The sequence below is a fragment of the Labrus bergylta genome, chromosome 9 (assembly GCF_963930695.1).
Source record: "Labrus bergylta chromosome 9, fLabBer1.1, whole genome shotgun sequence".
Taxonomy (NCBI): Eukaryota; Metazoa; Chordata; class Actinopteri; order Labriformes; family Labridae; genus Labrus; species Labrus bergylta.
This window is the reverse complement of record NC_089203.1, coordinates 5655824-5676521: the sequence shown is the minus strand read 5'-3', so window position 1 is coordinate 5676521 and position 20698 is coordinate 5655824. Positions and strand designations below refer to the sequence as shown.

The window sequence follows — 20698 nt, the reverse complement described above, 5'->3', positions numbered from 1 at the left end:
GGCGGGCTCCCTAATGCTCTCCATATGTGGAATGTCATCTGAAGGCCCAGAACTTATTTGGGTCCAGTGTAACAATTTTCTGAAATTTCCACTTTGTTGAATAGTTGCATGTTGTTATATTTTAGGATAGTAATTAGAATATGACTGTTTGCAGTTTAGAGTTCATTTACATCTCCATGTTGGACTGATACCAGCTGACTTCATGTTTTCCAGGAACAGGGGAAAACTGCAGTCCTCTCATTGTCAGCCATACAGGTTTCATCAGCAGTGATCAAGTCAAAAATTATAAACATGATAAGGTTTAATACAAGACTTTATTAATTGCATATTTCAAAATAAGATCAACACACAACGAAGGACAATTCCACGCAAACTTTAAAGCTACATTGAAAGGGTTAAGTGAGGGGCGATAAAACTCAAACACATGCACAAAGACTTGGATTGGTCCCATAGTTGAACACAAAATAATAAACTGAAAGACAAAACATGTTTGAGGCCACAGATGATGCTCAAATTGAAAACTCAGATGTAAAATATTCTAACATTTGACAAAAAATTGCGAACATAGATTTAGATTTTCACGGCGCTGCTGCAGTAACGAGCAGCTGAGTACTTGGATAATTCGTCTGTCCCTTTGCACAGATAGATATGAGAAATGGTGCAAGAGTCCATATTTCATACATATTTCAGAAAGATAGAACAGAGGAGAAAGATAATCATCTGTATTCATGGCTGTGATGTCCTCTCTCCAACATATACATATATATAGATATATATTATTTCACTGTGTATTTTTTACTGCATGTACTATGTGCGTAAAAACAAGCCTCTGCAAAAATGAACAAGTAACAAAAATAGTGTCATCATTTCATACAAGTCCTGAGATTTCCTTTTCCCCATCCATTGTAGGAGATGTTAAAGGCAAAGAACAAGGTCACCGTGCTTTTTAAGTGCTTCTGTGCAACATTTTGTTTTTTTTTACAGTCTGTAGCGTCTCACTATGCAAAGTTTCAAGAGTTCATCCAAGCCTGAAGGAGCCAAGGTCAGGCTGCTGCGATGCTAAAAGGAAACAAACATGGCTCTAAATTCCAGAGGGATAACTCAAAAGAGAGGGTCTGCTTGCTGGAAGCAGGGGCCCATCGTTATCTGGGAGAGACAGGAGGGCTGGAGAACACGCCGGAGCTGCGAGGGGATTGGAGGCTGAAGGAGTGGGAAGGTGAGGACGAGGTGGGGGACATCTTGCGGGGGCTACTCAGGTCCCCATTATGGAGTTTCCATATCAGCTCCTCGTTCTCCATTGACAAGCGCTTGTTCACCTTGGACTCCTTCTGAAGGGTTTCCTGCAGCACTGCCTGCTCTGTTGACAGCTGTCTGTAATGCAACAGCAGAAAACAGGAACATGAGAAAAACTCACACGGACACATGATAACAGACATGAAGATATTCAATCAGTCGACTGAAGCCCCCACCTACATCAAATGACTCAACTGGTGTCAGTCAGCTTTAAAGAAATAATCAAAATGAATGCATCTATAAATTAAAACTATGTTTACAGAGAAAGTTTTGGAATACATTATAGAACAATCTGGGAACTTATTTTTTAACAAACCCTGTAAAATACAGAAATGATCAACACCATTATGCTGTCTTACTTCCAAAGCCTTTTTGTCTCAAACATATTGTTTACTGATGAAGATCGGACTCTCATCACTTAATAAAATAGCTTTTCGTTTCAATAAAAAAAATTAAAAAACCTTTGTGACAGGCAGTGTTTTTTCATGTTACTGGGCTGCAGTACGTCACACGGTGTAAGGATGTGGCCTGTGTATGTTTTGAAAAATAACTGAGGTCTGTTGGCACACAGGAGTATGGCTTAATTGAACGCAGGTGTAAGAGAGTTCAGTAAGCAGAAATCCTCCTGATAAAATGGATTGATAGTGTGATGCTTTATAGTGTGGTTTCCACATACAGTATGAGCTCTTACCTCGACAGTGCAGCATGTCTATCCATGCGGGCTTTCAGGTCCTCATTCTCCTGCTGGACCTTTTTCAGGCTCTCATCCAGCTTCACATTTTTCTCTTTCTGAACAGAGTAACACAAACAGAATGATTGAGTGGTGTCAGTTGATATCAGTAGCCGTTCTTGTTCTGATGGCCAGTAATTCTTTTCCACGTGTCTCACCAGTTTTTCGACCTCCATCAGCTTCTTCTCCTGCTGGTGGAGCTGCTTGTTTTTGATGTCCAACACCACTTTAAGGCTTTCTAGTTCCTGCTCCAGATACAGGGTGTGGGAGTCTTTCTGCAGGGACAAACAACATGAGCCAAGATGTTCTGACAGTTTAAAAAAAAACAAAAAACAAAAAAAAACCCATGTCATCCAGCTTTGTAAATGTCATGTGGCCACAAAGCTCCAACACACAACAGAGGGCGCCATGCAGCAGTAACAAAAGATTAATTGAACTCATTGATGTCATTTTCCTCTCGTCATGTTTGAAGCCTACACATTCAAAACAGGCCAATAAAGGTTTTTTTTAACTCATCATGGTAATTAAGTTACTCTAAGATTTAGAAAAAGCTTTTTATAAGTCATATTATTGATTGTAAATTCATTATTATGGTTTTAATAATCTAACTGTTAATAACATATGAAGGTGTAGGTTAGCAGCTTATCATGTGCCAAGGCATAATGAACACTGACTGGATGAGGACAGGCAGCCTCACTGTACAACTGCACTCTGGGGTGTTACAATCCCCATGAGGGGAGGGGCAGAGCTACACCTCACACAGACATGTTGCTCAGTTAACTCCCCTCCTGTTAACATCATTTAGCAAGGTACAGAAGTCAATGTTTAATCTAAGTGATAACTCTTTCACATGATGTCTTTGAAGAAAGCAGGGCTTCTGTTGCTCATCTATCTTTCTATTAATCATTGCCCTTCAGACTGCTGAGGAGGAAACCCTGGTGTCATGGGATGTTTCTGAGAGAAGCTATAATAAGAACACAGATAAGAGTACCTGACACTTTTCAGCCAGCTTTTTCCTCCTGTTTTCCTCTGCAGTTAGCTTCTCAATGAGAGCATTGTTCTCCACAGTTAGCTCCTTAATCTTCCCCTGTGGTTGTAAAAGCACGACAAAGTTACTGAGTACATTTGTTTACACTCTGGTTCAGCCACCCACAACTTATCCCTGTGCCATGCTTTTCTTTGGTTTTGTGATTTTTAAAGAAGAAGAAGTTAAATAAAACTCATGCTTACAGATAAAACTGCTTCTGCATCTTTCAGTGTTTTATCCAGAGACTGCAGCTCCTGGCCGTGGACGTTGATAAGCTCTGAGGAGTGGACAGGAGTAATAGCATCAGAAATATGTCTGAAAATGTTGAATGTAGCACTGGTCATTCATGCATTTGTAAACTGATGTAGAATATCAACTCTAAATCACATCAAGCCAAATTAAAAATGCAGCTTCAGAGATGTGGTGTTGTTTCATTGTGCTGGTCTCTCACCTTCCAGGGACGTCTCATACTGCTCTTTTACACACTGAAGCTCTTCTGCATGGTTTTTCTCTCGTTCCAGCTGAATGGTTTCATGATTGGCTTTAAGCTCTCCCATCTTTAAAGGAACAAAGTACAGACTTATTTACAGCTTCAGAATGATTTATCTTAAAACGGTTTTACACAAAGCATCAAATGTAGATTTGGACAGTTAGGGTTAGTTAGACTCTTATAATAAAAAAAGAAACCAGACATTTGAAAAAATGTCCCAGATGTCCCATTTTCTTTTTTAAGATTTATTTTAGGCTTTTTTTATGCCTTTAATGGAGAGATAGGACAGTGGACAGAGTCGGAAATCAGGGAGAGAGAGAGAGTGGGGAATGACATGCAGGAAAGGAGCCACAGGTAGGATTGGAACCTGGGCTGCCCGCTTGGAGGACCAAAGCCTCCATACATGCCACTACGCCACCAGTGCCCCATGACGTCCCATTTTCTTTATTTTAACAAAAGGAGGGCCACACAATCATATTGAAAAGGTGTTGTAGGCACAAACCTGCTGTTGCATGAGAGTCTTGCACTTGTCTGCCTCCTCCTGGTAGGTGAGGTGGACCTTGTCCCACTCGGCCTGGTAGAAGGTCTGGAGTCTGTGCTCCAGCTCAGCCAGGTCCTTCTGGTGCTGCTCCTGCAGTTTGAGCAGTGCGTCCTCCAGAGCAATGCGCAGCTCATCTTTCTCCTTCTCCAGACGTTCAGATGAATGAACGGAGCAGACTTGAAGTCAAATAAAGAGTTATTATTTTTACTTTATGAAGGGACATCTGCATGATGTTCAGGGACTGAATGCAGTGAAATATTCATTAAAATAGGGCGGAGGAAAATCTGTGTTGAGTAATTGCTGGTAAAATAATAATGATATGTCCTGTGAGACCCTTGGTTAGACAAAGTTCTACCTTTCTGTGTCACACTAAATGTTCTCCACAAAGGAATGGAAAAACTGACTTGAGAGGAGCAGTTCCTCTGGCATTTGACTGCATATGCCAACTACACTGCAGTTATTTCTCGGCAGATGAAGAAATGGTGACACATGTTGAAATCACTAACACAGGCAATAGGTTTTTTTTTTTTTTTTTTTTAAACTAGGCTGATTTCTCCGTCCTTTCCTAGCTAACAACCGTAACTATTTCACAACTTTTTCCATCATCAAGTGTTCTTGGTGTGTGTGACAGCATCCGGCACCATAACCTATCTCCAGTTGAAGTGCTTGTTCTCAAACACGGCTGATATCCAGCAGCTGGCATTGCTAAGCGATGTGAAGTGATGCCGATGGTCTGTCGATGTTTAGCAGGTGATTTTATTAGAAAGGCTGACCTCAAATACAAAAACTCCTACACAAAACTTCAGACTGTGTTTAACTTCAGCGGTGGGCGTAAAATAATACCCAACCCAGATGTGCACTATGGAAAGAACAATTTCCCCATTCATAGCTCGAGCAAACCAGGCCCTAAGGTGCTGTGGGTAAAATAAAGGAGCCATGAGAGCAACATGTAGCATGCTGCATTTACGTCACTCTGAAGTCTATGTAGGTTGGGATGGCAACTTGAGCTCTATGTTGTCAAAATGTCTCAAACTGTGTCAGACAGAGTGTTTTCCTGTTACTGTATTGATTTAAATGCAGTCCCAGAGTCTGTGCTTTTGCAGGAGAACAGTGAGCAACAGTATGAGGGGAATAACTCTGCAGAGCATGAGCCTAAAGATTCACCTTACCAAGGCTGGAAAAACAGCAACAGATCCAGGAACAGAGGCCAAGCCAACATAGGGACTATCTATCAGGCTTTGGCATGTACAGCTTAACAAACGGAGGCCAGCACTCCACAACCATGTGTAACAGAGATCTGGTCATGTGAGCCTTTCCAGGCCAAATCCACCCGACAAAAACATCTCTTGGCACATCCAGAGGAGAAGGGCCCAGTTAATCTAAAGTTAGCTGTCATTTGGCTCACAGTCAAGAGGCTGGCAACGCTGCAGATATGCAGCTGTTGAAAAGTGCAGGTCTGCCTTAATGTAATATTTTATGTGAGGAATGTTAACAAACTGGGTGTGGTTGCATCACAATTTGGGCTGTGACTCAATACATTTCTGCAGTATGAGGAAAATGTGTGTGGTAGCAGACAGAGACAGGTGCTATGGATTATCTCTACTCTGTGTAAGAGAATAAACTAAAAGTGAAATCAAAACATCTTTTACTTCACAAAAAGGTCAATCTGAGGTCAGTGCAGGTCTCAAAGCTCACTTAAGTGAAGAATGTGTTAAGCACAGATATCACAGCGCTCAGCATGTAAGAGCAGTCATGTGGAAGTCCCGAGGCTGTGAAGGCGCTGGTGTGGGAGCCTGTTTTTAAGCAGTCAATATGTGCAAGGCTATTATGTGTGAACACACTTAGACTGGAAATAAAGGACAAAAGCAATTATCATGTGGAGATGACCCCCACAGGGGAATATTCTATGTGGGGGGGGGGGGCAAAAGCAAACAAGACCACCCTCTGCAACAGGAATGATCAAATTTGATTCATGAGATAATGTTGACTTCAAGTTTCATCAGAGAAGAAAAAAACAGATCACAGCAAAGCAAATTCAAGGCCAAGCACTGAGCTGTCCCGTTATTCATTTCAGATAAATATTTCACTGATTAGAAAATCTGTTGGGACTCTTGGTCAAGAGGCATTTTTGCAATGTCTGCTGTGCTCTCATCACTGCACAATAATGTTGATTTTATTGTCAAAACTAAAGCACCAATGACTCAGGCAAAAGACAAAAACTGCACGCGATGACAGCAACAAAATAAGTGAACCATTGAAAACACAAGGAGAACCATATAACCCTCATCAGCTGTACAACTTGAACTTCTCTACATGTCATGCTAACCACAAACAGGCCAAAACAACATGAGATAGAGGGATTGAGAGGAGACCCTGGACAGGATTGTGTAATTCAGTGATAAGCATTAAACACAGCTGGTGTGAGATCAAGGTGACCAGACTTACCCAGCTCTCCTCTGAGGTTGACCAGCTCCTGGGAAAGCTCCCTGCAATGCCTCGTGGCTTCTTCACGCTGCAGAAGAAAAAAACAAAATGTAAACAGTCACGCACTTGCTCATGATGATGTCACTGTAATGTTTATGATTTGACAAACGGACTAAATAAACTCAGTCACGATCATAAATAAACTATTGCCACATTTTGTATTTGAAAGTATTCACTATGAGAGCAGAGGTGACATCAATGCAACACCCTGATATCTAACAGTATAATGAATACAGTCTTTTAAATTGACTGTTAGTACATTTACAGCATTGCAGCAGATAACAACAAGGACACATTAACAAGTAAGGGAGCAAGGGATTAGGAAAACTTGACATTCAACTCATGTTTTCAGTCTTAGCACATGCCCTGTGTCAGACTAATTCCTTTACTTCTCCTTCTGACTCAGCCTTGCAGTGGAGAGAGGCTGTGCTGCAGCGGCAGGGCTCCTCCAAACTTCAAACTGACGCAATTATAATCAAAAAGCATTTCACCCCTTTACTGTTCTCTAATATACTGCTTCACAGAAACAACCATCAACAGTCTGAATAATTTAATCATGAGCCAGAGATAAAGTGGCTTAGAAAACACAAGTTAAACATTAACTCACTGATAATCTAACAGACCCAAATCAAGTCCTCTCCTTGTTTACAAAGACCAAATCTGAATCTGTTCCTTACTGCAGAGTAGAATCATGAAGAAGCCAATTACCCTCGCTGCAGTGCAGGGAGCACTAAGGCACGCTTTGCTGCCGGAACAGCCCATGATCCAGCCTCAGCCTGAGGCTTGTGTACTGGAGTCTCCCCCTCCTGTTATGGGGACCCAGGCCTCCAGGACAAACAGTGGTCCAGGTGGACACACCACCACCACACACCTCCTCTCCCAGACTGCTCTGACTACATCTGGGGCAGAGACTGAAAAAGCCGCTTCACTTGCTGTGCTGAGTGGCTGCAGAGCCCATTACCGTATTACACCTAAAAAAACAAAAGCCCAAAAGGGGCAGGCTGCAGTGTGCATGAGAGCAGCCTCCTCACCAGGGAGGCGAGGTCACTTTAAGAAAGCCGTAGTGGAGAAAACAGATAAATTGTGCAGAGCCGTGTGACATCAGGCTGATGGTGCAGGACTTGTGCTTTGCAGTGACCTTCCCAGGGGAAACATGGGAGGCTTCATTACCACCATCCCCCACCACTCATCCAAACCTACATTAAATCATCCCCTCAGACCTCGACATCATTATTACCTTACAGTGTGCTGTGTGGCTACAGGATTCATGGGTACCATCCCTCCATTACAGGACGAAATAATGCTGAGACAGATCACATTTCCGACCTCTGTGAGCGCATACGGCTTTACAGTCAATATATGGTTAAAGGAAATGATGTCACTTTTTGACTTAACAAAATATACATTGGTTGACATTCCTCACACTGCACTAGAAACAGCAGAAATTGTCACAGGAGGAAGGCAATATAGCAATCTGTGTCACAAGTGAAATAGTGCATTATGCTTTTCACAGACAATCCAATCACAGGCATTTGTTTCGACCCCGCATTTACACACAAACTGTGTGAGAAGCAACAGCGTCTGTCAATCAAATGTGTACAAATTAAGAAATATGTTGACCAAAAAGTGGGTATTCTGAAGCAAAAAGCTCAGAGTCTGGAGTCCTGTACTGAAAAAAATGTCCTCCTAAGCTGCCATATAAACTTCACTCACCTCCTGTAGGACTTTCAGAGCAATTTCAGGTTCCATTAAGTTGAAATTCAATGGACTCTTAGACATGTGGACTGGAGGAGTCAGGTATTAAATATCTTATCTTCTGATGTGGACAACCCAATCTACCTCCTGAGTCACAGCTGATTTATAATGTTTCATTTTTTTAAATTCAAAAACTACATTTAGTCCTCTGTGATTGATTGGACACATTTTAATATAAAGTCCATTTTCTCAGCCGATGTTAGGGACATCTAGCTGGGTGCAAGAAGTAGTCATGTCCCCAGTGAACATCAATATGATACCATGTCAGGTGTAGAATAACACTTCATGGTTGACTAAGATCAATGACTAATTGCTTCAGGTCAAGTTACAATTTCCTGGAAACATTAAGAATATCAGAGAGAAGATGGAGAAACAATTTTATGAATCTTTCTTGTGTAATCATTTTGTGGTTATTTGTTTTTATATTCTAAAATGAAACTTGTGTGGTGTCACATTGTTTGTCTTTGACAGAACGTAGTCAAACCAGAGCCAGCTCACTCTATCCAAGCAGATAAACAGTGCTCCGTGCTGCTGCTGGTCATAACCATATCAAGTCAACAGCTGGGACATTTTCACACTGGGATGGTAAGGACCTTCCTCCTATTCTGGGGCTGTTGAGTGGCCACCAGATTCCACTGTTCACAATGTACAGCAATGTCAGCTAATACACTTGAGACATAAATCTTTGAGTATCTAAGAGAACTGTTATTCTATATAAAATGAAAGTTGGGATTGTGTGAGATTCTTTAGTGTCAGCTGGTGAAGGGTGGACAGCATTACAACATGCTGTCTTTGGAGTTGAGCCAGAGACTGCGGTTTTTTAATCAAAAGAGGAACAAACATTTTGTGTTTTTATGTCTTGTTGATGTCATCAGTTTCACAACAGAGGGAACACTAAAACAGAGGGATACGAGTCAGTGACTGGAGATCACAAAGTGTGCTTCAAATACCAGCTGTCAAACTACAAAGGGATATACCATCTGACATACTGAAAACTAATCTATCTCAAGCCTTGTTTTGTATGACTGTCTTCATACATCTTTAATCAAAGATCTCTCAAATATTCTTAAAAAAATAAGTTAGAACTGGCCATCTAATCTGTTCTCACAAAGGCTTCAACTGGACTGAAGTGAACTTTGTCACAAATGTAGCAACCCAGAGCACCGCCTCAAGGGATGTGTGTCTGGTGTGTGTGACTCCAGACTGAGGCAGGAGTGAATCAACTGTCTGTAATCTAGGCCGTAGGAAATAAATGCAAATGACTCAAAAAGTATGACAGAGAAAAAGGCTCTTAACTTTTCTGATTATTTCTATACACCTCAAATACAAAATCATTTTCACACATGTGCTAAATTCTCATCAACCTCTTGATTTTCGGCCTCACGTTCCAGTCAGAGATGTTCTGAGTTGGAGGATTATATCCTAATTTCATTTTCCGAAACAACAACAGTTAAGAGTTTTTAAGGTTGGTCCTTTCTCTATCGTTTATTTTGAATAAATTTTAGATATTTCTGTTGCCCTTTTTAAATCTTTTTGCAAGAAGTCTTTTCAGAGAGCAAGACACTATACTGTGTGTATAAAATAAATTATTATTTTTCTTCATTTGTTTTAACATTAGGTCCAGCAGAGTCATTAAATGAACAGTTCCCAGCAGCCTCCAGAGGAAAATTCTCAGACGGCATGCTGCCTGCCTCTTGTGTCTCTGAGACAACTGATTATACAATAACATGAAACTCATAAACAAGCATCAAGTAAGGAATATTTAGAACATGTATATCATATTATTGCTTCTACTCTTTAGGTCTTGGGTAAGATGCAGCTCATGTTCGACACATAGTCAAGAGAACAGGATTTATTATCCCGACAGTAATGAAAGTGAAGGACAAGATCAGAAGTCTGAACCTCAGATTCATCTTCACTGTCTTTAATAAAACAGCACTTAAACACAGGATCCAGTATTTGATAAGTACGGTTTTCTTCCATCAAAAGACCTTAATCTAATACAGAGTCTGTTGAAAGAGACACCTCAGCAGTGACAAACAGATACCTGATGTATGTCATCTGGAGGTGTAAAATATTGAGTGGCATTAAGAGACACTTTAAATATTCATTCAGAGAAACTACTTATCTAATGTCTGAAATTACTTTATATTGGAAAGGTGCATTGCACATGTTTCACGAATCTTGCGAAATATTTCAAGAGGAAACTTACAAAGTTAATCAGAAGGACTTCATTTTCATTGTAACGATTCATTCTCTCAGACAGGCCAACAGACCATCTTCATTTCTCTCTAGGCTGATACATCTTTTTTCTTTTTGTTATTAGGATCCCCATTAGCACCAGCATATGCATCTTTACTTTCTACAATTATGTCATCCTTTTGTCAACGTTCACTGCAGTGCTTGTCATTTAGGTTTATGTAATAGAGTCCAAGCACCACTTTCTCATTTTTGCTTTGACAAGTGCTGTATGGGAGAATGATGGTTGGGGTCAGGCACAGGGTAGCTGGTAGGATAAGCTTGTTTGTACTGCACGGTGGGAAGAATAATCCCCTGGGACATCTTGTTTCAAGCAGCCAATCACATGGCACTGCTATTAAAACACATCCAAAACAAACAGCAAGCTTAAACATTCATCTTATTGGGTGGGCGGGTCATTCTTGCCTACCCAAATAACCAATGAATGTATAGAAGTTAAATGTCATCACAAGTGAAAGAAGTGAGCTTTAAGGTAAAAGTCCCAAGAAATGAAATTTATTCTAAAACATTTCAATTAAAGTGCAATAAAAACTCTATAATATGTCTGTGTGTGCTGCTCCTCATACCCTCACATCTCTCACCTTGTGGTAGTTTTAAATACTGTAAATAAAAATGTCTTGGTTTGCCTTCTATCAACACAGGAGTTCATGTTGTAACACGTATAATCACCTTAAATCACATCACTATTTCAACTAGTTGGTCACAACGGATATTTTAATTTGAGTAAAAAAAACATGGTATAATTTTTTTCACTTTGGTAGATTAAGCTCGGCTGGTACAGTGTTTCCATGACTACAAGTACCTGGCTTCTTTAGCTTGAAGTAAAAGCAAACAGGAAATAATGTTTCATCACAGATTTTGAAAACACGATGAAGCACAGAGAGCGCTTCATGATGAACTAATACGAACATTATTTCCACTTTTGTGATTTGATTTTGAAAACTGCATCAATTATTAAGGTTATTAAACCGCAACATTTACCAACCGAGCCAGGCCAACGATCTTTAGAAATGGCAGGATTACTGCGCTACTTTTATATTTTATTACATTATTTATAATTTTTAAATCCCCTCACATGGGAAATGATCAAATAAAAACAGTTAATGTTCTTCAACACAAACATTTAAAAAAGAACTCGCACCAGGCCTTACCTCAGACAAAGTTTGCTGCAAGACGATGGCGATTGCCTCAAATCTACGGTCACTAGCTGCCAGGAGCGCTGTGAGCCGCTGAGTCCTCTGGTCCTTTGAGCCATCCTCAGCCACACTCGCTGGTACCACATCTGGAGGACCATTACTCTGGTTAGGTTGGGATGTCTGCTGTGGAGGTGGATGTGGGCGGGGGTTGGTCTTGGGTTTGCTCTTGTCCACTGTAAGAGAACAAGTGTTGAGTGTTGTTATAACGCTGATCATCATCATGCCCCCCTCCAGAACGGCTGCAGCATCTACACTACACAATCCTGTCAGGGTTACAGATGAATTAAACTCTAATGCCCTTGATAAATCTGTTCTGTCCAATCAGCCAGTCTGATGATTCCCAGTGCTGCTCCTCCAGCGGCCTGGACATAGAAATTGGTCCTCTGGATACAATTAGTTTTCCATTTCCTAATTTAATCTACTGCTCTGCAGACACTGGTCACTGGAGACAACTAGCAAGTCTGTGCTACAGTAGTTTTGATTTACATCAGCTTTATAAATACATCACCAGCATACAATAACTATCATCAATCCTACTAATAAAGAGCACTTTTACTCTGCTAAAACACATAACAAAGACCTGAATGTAAGAAAGTTAGTTTATCACTGAAAGTGGGGAACAGGGGAAAAAGAGAGATTTCTCTTTGAAACAAAATATATGCTTGATAATCGTTTCACAGAGAACTGTTTTTCTACACAGCAGAGAGAGTAGCCTGTGACATATCGAGGATACCAGTGAGTGGACGAACTATACTGTTCCACCAGTGGCTTGTGGGAATACTCAGTCAGCTCTGTCGGATGTTTCAGATGACAGCTGCCTGAGCAAATTAAGATTAAAAAGAAAAATATAGAGATATATCTAAATCATCATATCTAAATCATATAAGTAAGTCATATATGTAAATTACTGTATTTCTTACACTCTTAAAGCTATGTAGAGTAAGCTTGGCCAATGCTGTATTTATGATCATGACCTTTCCAAACCATAAAACCTGGAGCATATTCCAAGTTAAATTTAGATGCACTTTGCAGGGCATCATTTAAGAACGTTGTAACATTCAAGAGTAACTCGAGCGTACAGCTGTGGGGTACAGAAAAGACCTGGATACCTTTAAAAATAAAGACTGCAGCTGCTATTGGCTGAGAAGAGGGTGTATCAACCTAACAGAAGTTCATGTTTTTGTTCAAATCCTGTCCATCCTAAAAGAGAACAAAACTTGTGTTGAGGAAGTCAAAAGCAATAGAGAACTTCGTAGAAAAAAAAAAAGAGCTCAATTTAATATCAATACAGTTTTGCTGGATCATCTGCTGACTTGATAACAGTTCACCTTAAAACTAGTTTCTTAAATGCATGTCTGTGTTTAACAGCCAGAGTAAAACGTATTAATACAATACTACATCTGGGTGGATGGAATCAGTCTCCTTAAGTAGTATTTTTGAAGATTTTCTTTTCTTTAGCATTAGGCTCCATTAGAGCATAAGCAATATAAAAACAGAAACAGCTGTGCTGCTCAGCTTTCAATTAGTGGGACAATGCCGACTGCTTACTATCAAAGGTTTCTCTTTAAATGGGGACGCCCTCTGCTGGCTGGGCAAAGAACACAAAGAGAAACCATCTCGTGTGTCATCACAGAAAACATGTATGACACAAACGTGCAATGCCTGCATCCAGAGTACAGCTCAACTCACTGACAGACCTCGGTTACTTTAAGTTCCCATCTCATCATTGAAATGTAACTGTGTAACCAACATGTCAGTAAAAATAAGAAGATGCAAGTTAATATTATGACTGTCTCTTATCACTGTGAGGAAAAACGTTCAATATATTCATTTATTTATTTCCTGTTTAAATTTTTTTCTTCAATTAAATTAAAATGAAGTTATTGCTCTTCATAGTTATATCTCTTAACTAATTGCTTGGCCTCTTTCACAATTAATAAATACACAGTGGGATCAAAGCCATGTTCTCTAAGGTCATCTATCTTTTACTCTAATAGAGAAAGACAGGAAAGTTCCCTAATCTGCCCCCTGCTATTACATTATTAGTTGTTTTCAGGACCAGTGGAGGAACCTTATGTAACAGATTTTTTGCTAGGTAAAAAAAAACATACGTCTCAACCTCTGAGGAAAATATGAGAAGCTGGCAAAAAAACCCCCAAAAAAACCAGATTCAATAGTGAATTAATTTATTTTAAAAAGTTTTAAAGTCAAAAAACCATGACGTATTTGCAGCAGCGATAAAATTAATTTAGTCACGCTGTAAGCCTGTAAGCTTTCTGCATCTGACAGATGATTCATGACATTAAAGGACCTGCAGCTATTTTCATGTAAATATCCAAACAGAGAGTTTATGACACATGTTGCCCTTTAGTTCATACTTTCCTCTCAGGCTAAAAAAAACAAAGTTCTACATGAAATACTTGATGATTTAGTGAGCCTACAGCAGAATGCTCTGCTCTGAGGGGAGATATCACTGTAGCACAAAGTCTGATGAATGATGACGGCCCTCACAATCACACACTTGTTTTAGTGCTCGACTGACACAGATGACACAATACCAGACAATAATTCTCAGTGAAACAGCCAACGGACCCTGGACTCAAATAAATACGTTTTTATAAAGCCTTTGGGACCATGAAGCTAAGTTACCATATTTGGACATAACTCAGCAAAATAATTATAAAAAAAAACAAAACAAGAACCAAAGGGAGCTGGTTTGTTTCCCACAATCCTTTTCAACAACCACAACACAGTTCAAACTCGAGACCAAGTACCAAAATAACCTTGCTACATCTCAGGGTGAAACAGGAGCACAGTATCAGTGCGGAGGAGAGGAAGAAAATAACAATTTGACAAACAGTCATATGAGTTAGCCACAAAATGAATAAAGACCCTCCTGACATTTAATTTCAAAAAGAGATGTACAGATTGACTTTGAAATGAAACTGTTTCTAAATCCAGGATTTGTATCCTAGTATACTTCTGCACAGGGTCACATATTTTGGTGACCAAGGTAGGTAAATGAAAGATGAACCTCCTGTTTTGCAACTAGCAAATAGCCTTGCTAAAAATAGATTCAGAAACAGCAAACTGCACAGGACTTAGCATGAAGCAAACACAAAATGGTTTGGTTAAAATATTATAGATCAACTAGATCAACAAGCCCCCCCCCCCTTTAAAAAAAAAATAAATAAAATGTCTGCAGAACATGTTATCAGTGAAACAAACAGACCTGCTTGGAAAACCACAGTGCTCTTCCTGCATCCTGACAGCAGCTGTATGTTTCGGAGTAAACCCTTGGCTGTCAGGCGCACGTGGATGTTGGACAGTGAAAGCTTCGGAGACCATAACATCTCTCAAACACAAAGCGAGATGGCCAGGATTTTAAGCCAAAAATAACGTAGAAAAAGTCACCAGATGGAGCAGCTTGGTTATGAACCACATGCCATGGTGCCCTTTAGTGTATCATATCTCAGGTTCTAAAAGCTCAGACAGGCAGAGAAAAATAAATCAGCAAAAACCAATAGTAGGAGTTACACAACAGGAACAGCTTTGGAAAAAGTGAATGCACGCAGTTCAGCATGGCAGGTCTCCCACTCAAAATCCAAGCTGTGAGGACTGGACGATGTAAAGAGGGTTAAAGGATGTCCAGTAGCTTGTAGCCCAATAATGTGATAGAGGCAGGAAAAAAAAAAAAAAAAAAAGTAAAAATCCCTTAATCCTCTTGGTAAAGCCAGGATTCAGCTATTCACCAAACACATCAATCTCTCACAGCAGAGCTGCATCTCCAAGCATGGTGATGGTGGTGCTGTCGCAGAGCCAGGATGCTTGGAAGAGAGCAGGGGGGGTGGGGCGGGACAGAAAAGAGTGGGAGGAGCAAACAGCACAACTGCAGCCAATGAGAATTTAATCTCACCCCCCACTCGTAGCTCAGTAACTCTCTCTTCCTGTGTCACCAGCAGAAGGATGACATGAGACCTGAGACTTGGTTGGCATGGTTTTGTCTGACAGGCCGAGCTGTACACAGCTTGGCTGGCACAGCTCATGAAAATGTGTCTTCAGCTGTGATGAGCAACAAAGCCAATCCCCCTCACTGTTCTGACTAAGTTCAGCAGGTTTTATAATGCAGCATGTTTTACATATATTTTATGTAAAACTAAAAGCTGGACCAGACTGTAACAACAGAGAAGGAAACAAAAATATACATCAAGCATAATGAGAGAGCGACAAAGTGAAAATATCAATATAAAAATAATATATATTTTTTTTTTTACTTTGAATACTGCACCTTTTGTACATTTGTGTTTTTATACTCTATTATAAATATAATTCAAGCTCTTGCTATTTTTGCCTTCTTTTTTTTTTTGTTAACTGTTTTTGCACCAAAACACAAAGTCAAATTCCTTGAATGTGCAAATGTACTTGGCAATAAAAAACAATTTTGATTCTGAAAAGAGAGCACATCTACTGGCTTTGGTGAGGTTATGTTTACAGGAAACAGAAGCAAACTAAAAAAAATAAAACTAGCACAATACTGAAGTTAAAGGTAAATGAACTATATAGTGCTTTTCCAGTCTTATGACCATGCAAAGCATCGCTAACCTTCTGGTTGTGAGATGACTGACTCTACCACTGAGCCACAGTCACCCCAAGTGCCTCAGATGAATCAGGGAATCAAGGCATCACTTCAACAATACAATTGGCTGAAAATGGGAGTATTTTTAGTTTATAGTAAGTTAAATTGATGCTTGAACATGAGGGAGAAGGTGGCACAGAACAATGTTCTTGTAAGGAAAAGATTCTGAAAATGGTAACATGCAGTTGTGTAGTACATGGTATACACAGGTATATGGAATATAACAATTTATTTTTCAGTCTCCATAGAGTAAACCCACTTCTAAATCTTCTCTGATTCACACCATTGATTGACAATATTCAGTAGGATGCTGCAATTTTTTCTAAGATGGTGAAAGGATGACCCTCCCTTCTCTGTCTGTAATCGGCAAGTACACACTTAACATGCAAGAGTAGTCACTTTTTACAACAGAGGCCATTTATCCTCTGCTGGATGGGAAGTGTACCCACTTCTTAAGGCACCACTACACCACTGGTAATATGTCTGTTGTCTCTATTAAGACAACACACCATTTTAAGAAGGCTGAATGTGTTAACAAAGAGGGGGCTTAAATGTGTTCACAGCATTCAGTAAAAACAAAGGAGAGACACATAATGGATACAATTTGATAGTTTGGTCATTAAAACAAAGAGAGAATGAGCACTTACGAGGTCCACTTGAAGTCAGACGAAGTCTTGCAGAAACAGTTCTTTTAAATGGACAGACGGTTTGTCCTTTGTTTGTTGGAGCGGCAGATTTGCATGCTGTGGCCAAAGCTGTAAACGACAAATCAAGGTGAGGCACAAGGCACGAGTTAATCTGACCCATGATGAAGCGGAGAAACAGCCAACTGACTGACCACAATCTCAGACAGCTTTAATGTTACAACCAGGCCAGGAGGTGTGACCAAATACACCAATCCTCTAAAAGAACAAACACATCATTATCTCAACTTAATCAAGATTGTAGAGTGCCTGTCAAATGTGGTTACCATACAATATTAACGAGATTATGAAGAAACACAAGCTACTGTTTGAAAATGACTGTTTCAGGAGGGCTTGATCACTTTCACCTAAAGTAGATCAATCAGGCACATTTTGTTTTAATCAAAGTGAAGATTTATTACACAATGTAATATCATAGTGTGAAGACTTAACACAAGTTGTATAAATCAACATGGTCTCTTTCAAATACTTTAAAGAAGGAGATCAGAAAAGTGTTGAAAAGGTAAAGCTCAATAGCTCAAACAGAAATGTAAACTGACCTGGTCTTGAGTTTTTCCCAGGGCTTGTGATGAGTCTTGCTTTCAGCATGGCAGTTCTGAATGGTGTCTGTTTATGTGCAGCTCCTCCGAAAACTGTTGAACATATAAATGCTGGTTATTTAAAGGCATTTGAATACCTTTCAACTATCAATACATTACTGCTGTTATATTGAAACTTATCACGTGTAGTCGGACATCACCGGGGTTTTATATAATAGCCATGTTGATTTATTAAAGTGAAGTGAACAGAGTTTTTTAATGTAACAACACCATGAAGGTAATAAGGTATTATTAATGTTATTATGAAACCAAATAAAATAAAGGTAAAAGAAAATTAATCAAATAAAAAAGTGTAAATCTGACCGTTATGGAAACAACAACAAGATGTAACAAATACAGAAGCAAATGCATAAAGACTATGACGATATGGATTTATAGATTAGAATCATTAGAATCAGATTTGTCATTATACAATAGTACAACAGTATGATAAAGCTTCACCTTAAAGTGCACACATATCCAGTCATCCACAGCTAAAAACAACAACAACTCTCGTTCAGGTAAGATGGGCAATGTACTGTATGTGTAGAAGTATTTACTTGAGGGAGTATAAAAAAAGTGTCTTGCCAGATAACAGAATATAAATAAATATAAATATTGCACATGCAGAGGAAAAACAAATAGCATGTAAAACGATATAACAATATGATCATTGTTTAACAAACTGTTAATCAACAAATAGAAGTCCAGTCTCACTTACTTCTCCAAAGCTTTTTATGTTTTCCATTAAAAACAGCTATCAAAGGGATGATACAAAACCGATAGGATCCAATGAGCAGACATGTCAACAGCGTGACATCACAGTTTGACACTGCACTGCTCTGTGCAATTAAAGAGGAGTTGTTGAAAAATGGGAATTCAGTCCAAGTGCAACTTCTAAGTCCTGTGTAACCAGCCATTTGTTTTTAGTTTAAAAAATGGACAAAGAGAAACTGGCTCCTCGTCTGCACCTCAGACAGCATCAGCTGCGATGCATGTCTGCTCATTTTCCTCCAGGCAACGCTGTGTGTGAACTAGAGTGGAATATAATCTGTTGCCATAACAACCACACAAGGCGGGGGGGGGGGTCCCAGATTGAAAAATATGTCCTATTAGCCAATCATTGACCTGCAGGCCTTTGATGATGCTGGGTGGACAATAGCCCATCTTCTGACAGTTCTCATTTTTAAAATAAAAAAAACAGCAAAACACCGCTACAAAGATCACACTGGAACCATTCAAGACGCACCAGCAAAACAGGTTGATTTTCTGAAACTTGACTGGATTTAATCTCATTCATAAAGATTTTTGATAGCTTAGAATTGTATTCTGTTTCTTAAATAGCTTCAAAAAAGAAAGAGAAAAATCTCACTTTGTTTCTAAGATGCTCAGCTCCATGGAGCTTGACAAATGTGGAAGTATTAAATCAAACCAAGATTTTTCTTTTGGAGATTACACACTGGCAATCCGTACCATGCCTAAGCATGCTTCACCCCTGAAATCCAGTTCATCTGACCAGTGCTCGAGCACAGTACACTTCCTTGGCCCAGGCACGCCTCGGATAGGTGCGGTTCGGCACGGTACAGTTCATGCACATGGGTAAACAACATTTACAACCTTTATTATGGAGAAATCTGGAGTGTTCTGTCTGTATCTGACTAAAATGACTTTTTTTAAATGTATTTATGGCTGTATCTGTTTAAAATAACTTAAAATAAGCCTCAAAGTCAGTAAGGTAGCTGACATGCTCTCTGTGTTGCTCTCCGATGTGCAGATGCGGACATGACCGCGCGTCCCTTTTTTACATTTTTTTCTGGAGTCCACCTACTTGTAACCTGAGCATGCTTCATAACAAGGCCAGCGGGGTAATGGGGAAGGGGGTGGGGGGCAATCGTGCTTAAGGATGGTATGGGACAGCATTGCCAGTGTGACCGCGCTAACATCTGAACCTATCCCTGAATTGGGTCACAGTAGCCCCTCCCCTTTATGCCCAGATGTGTCCTTAAAAAGCACAAACACCACCATGACCTGACCCTGGAAAACTGTCTGTATAAAACTAAATCTATACCTTCATTGAACAGCCTTATGAGACAGAACATCCTATTTCTAAAAGCAATATAAATCTTAATTGGGCTCACCGTGTGCACTCCCAGCCCCTTCACTCAGCTCAGTGTGAACACTGTTTTCAGCAAGGCTTCTGGATGGCCCCAGGGTTTTGCGTGGTAGTCTAGAAGTGGGAGTAGGCGACGGACCCATAAGAGAGGAGCGGGTGGGAGTCTGAGGAGTTTGGCATCTATTCAGTTGGGGCTTAAGACTCGCAGATGAGGCAGTTCCAAGGAATGGCCCTCCTGCTGCTTGTACTCTGTGATTGCCTGAAAGCATAAACACAAATAACCATCAGAGGACCACAAACTTTTTATTAGGACACTACACACTGAGCTCAAAGTTGTTTTGGTTATATACAAACACAGGCAAATATAAAATGTCCACAAAGCTACCAAGCAGGCCATATGAACACTAATAAACATGTCTTGTATATGTCGTCGATTAAAACTAGTGAAAGTTTAGAATGCACAATTAAAGGCATACAAACACAACATAGCCTGAGTCAAGTTTCAGGTAAAAAATGAACACTGACATCTGTTGGATTTCTCATCTGCTAGTGCACATGCCCATTCTGATGAACTACAAGCTAAAATATGTTAAAGCAGAAAAATGCAAACCAACAGAGAGTCTCTTTAGTCAGAGCATGAGCACTTTTCTGATCTCTTTTACAGAGGGTGCTCATTTTTAACTTTTTTTCAATTTAACACTACTGGTGAGCTCAAAACTCCCTTTCCTGTCTCTGCTTTTTCCCCTTATGAAGATCCCTCACTATATTAAGAAGATTCAGCTTCCTTCCCCAGGGCTCATATGTCTATGACGATCAATAGAGAAGAGGCTGTTGATTGCTCATCCTAAGTTGAGAGTCTGGAGGTTACATCTGCATCCAACACTGTTCCAGT

The 20698-nt window shown here is 39.9% G+C and overlaps 1 protein-coding gene across 2 annotated transcripts; it reads right to left on the bottom strand.

Moving 5' to 3' along the window:
* Nucleotides 1-295: 295 nt before the first annotated feature.
* On the bottom strand, nucleotides 296-15569 carry mtus1a (microtubule associated tumor suppressor 1a). 2 transcript variants are annotated; one of them, XM_065958529.1, is made up of 10 exons: nucleotides 15008-15569; nucleotides 11731-11948; nucleotides 6527-6593; nucleotides 4043-4257; nucleotides 3502-3607; nucleotides 3254-3327; nucleotides 3015-3110; nucleotides 2182-2298; nucleotides 1985-2082; nucleotides 296-1371 (listed from the first exon to the last, which is right to left on the bottom strand). In XM_065958529.1, the coding sequence occupies exons 1-10, from the start codon at nucleotides 15126-15128 to the stop codon at nucleotides 1143-1145; spliced, it is 1341 nt and encodes a 446-aa protein (XP_065814601.1). In that variant the 5' UTR covers nucleotides 15129-15569; the 3' UTR covers nucleotides 296-1142. The 2 variants fall into 2 exon arrangements, with proteins under 2 accessions (XP_065814601.1, XP_020485329.2); XM_020629673.3 differs by lacking the exons at nucleotides 11731-11948; nucleotides 15008-15569 and adding an exon at nucleotides 7274-7475.
* Between the last annotated feature and the right edge of the window lie 5129 nt (nucleotides 15570-20698).

What these genes read in the sequence shown, in the direction of transcription:
- mtus1a (XM_065958529.1), bottom strand. Translation starts at nt 15,128, where the DNA reads ATGTTATGGTCTCCGAAGCTTTCACTGTCCAACATCCACGTGCGCCTG. An exon ending in ATGCAGAAGCAGTTTTATCT is followed by an intron (nt 3,111 to 3,253) that starts GTAAGCATGAGT and finishes TTACAACCACAG; the next exon opens with GGGAAGATTAAGGAGCTAAC. An exon ending in TGATGGAGGTCGAAAAACTG is followed by an intron (nt 2,083 to 2,181) that starts GTGAGACACGTG and finishes TACTCTGTTCAG; the next exon opens with AAAGAGAAAAATGTGAAGCT.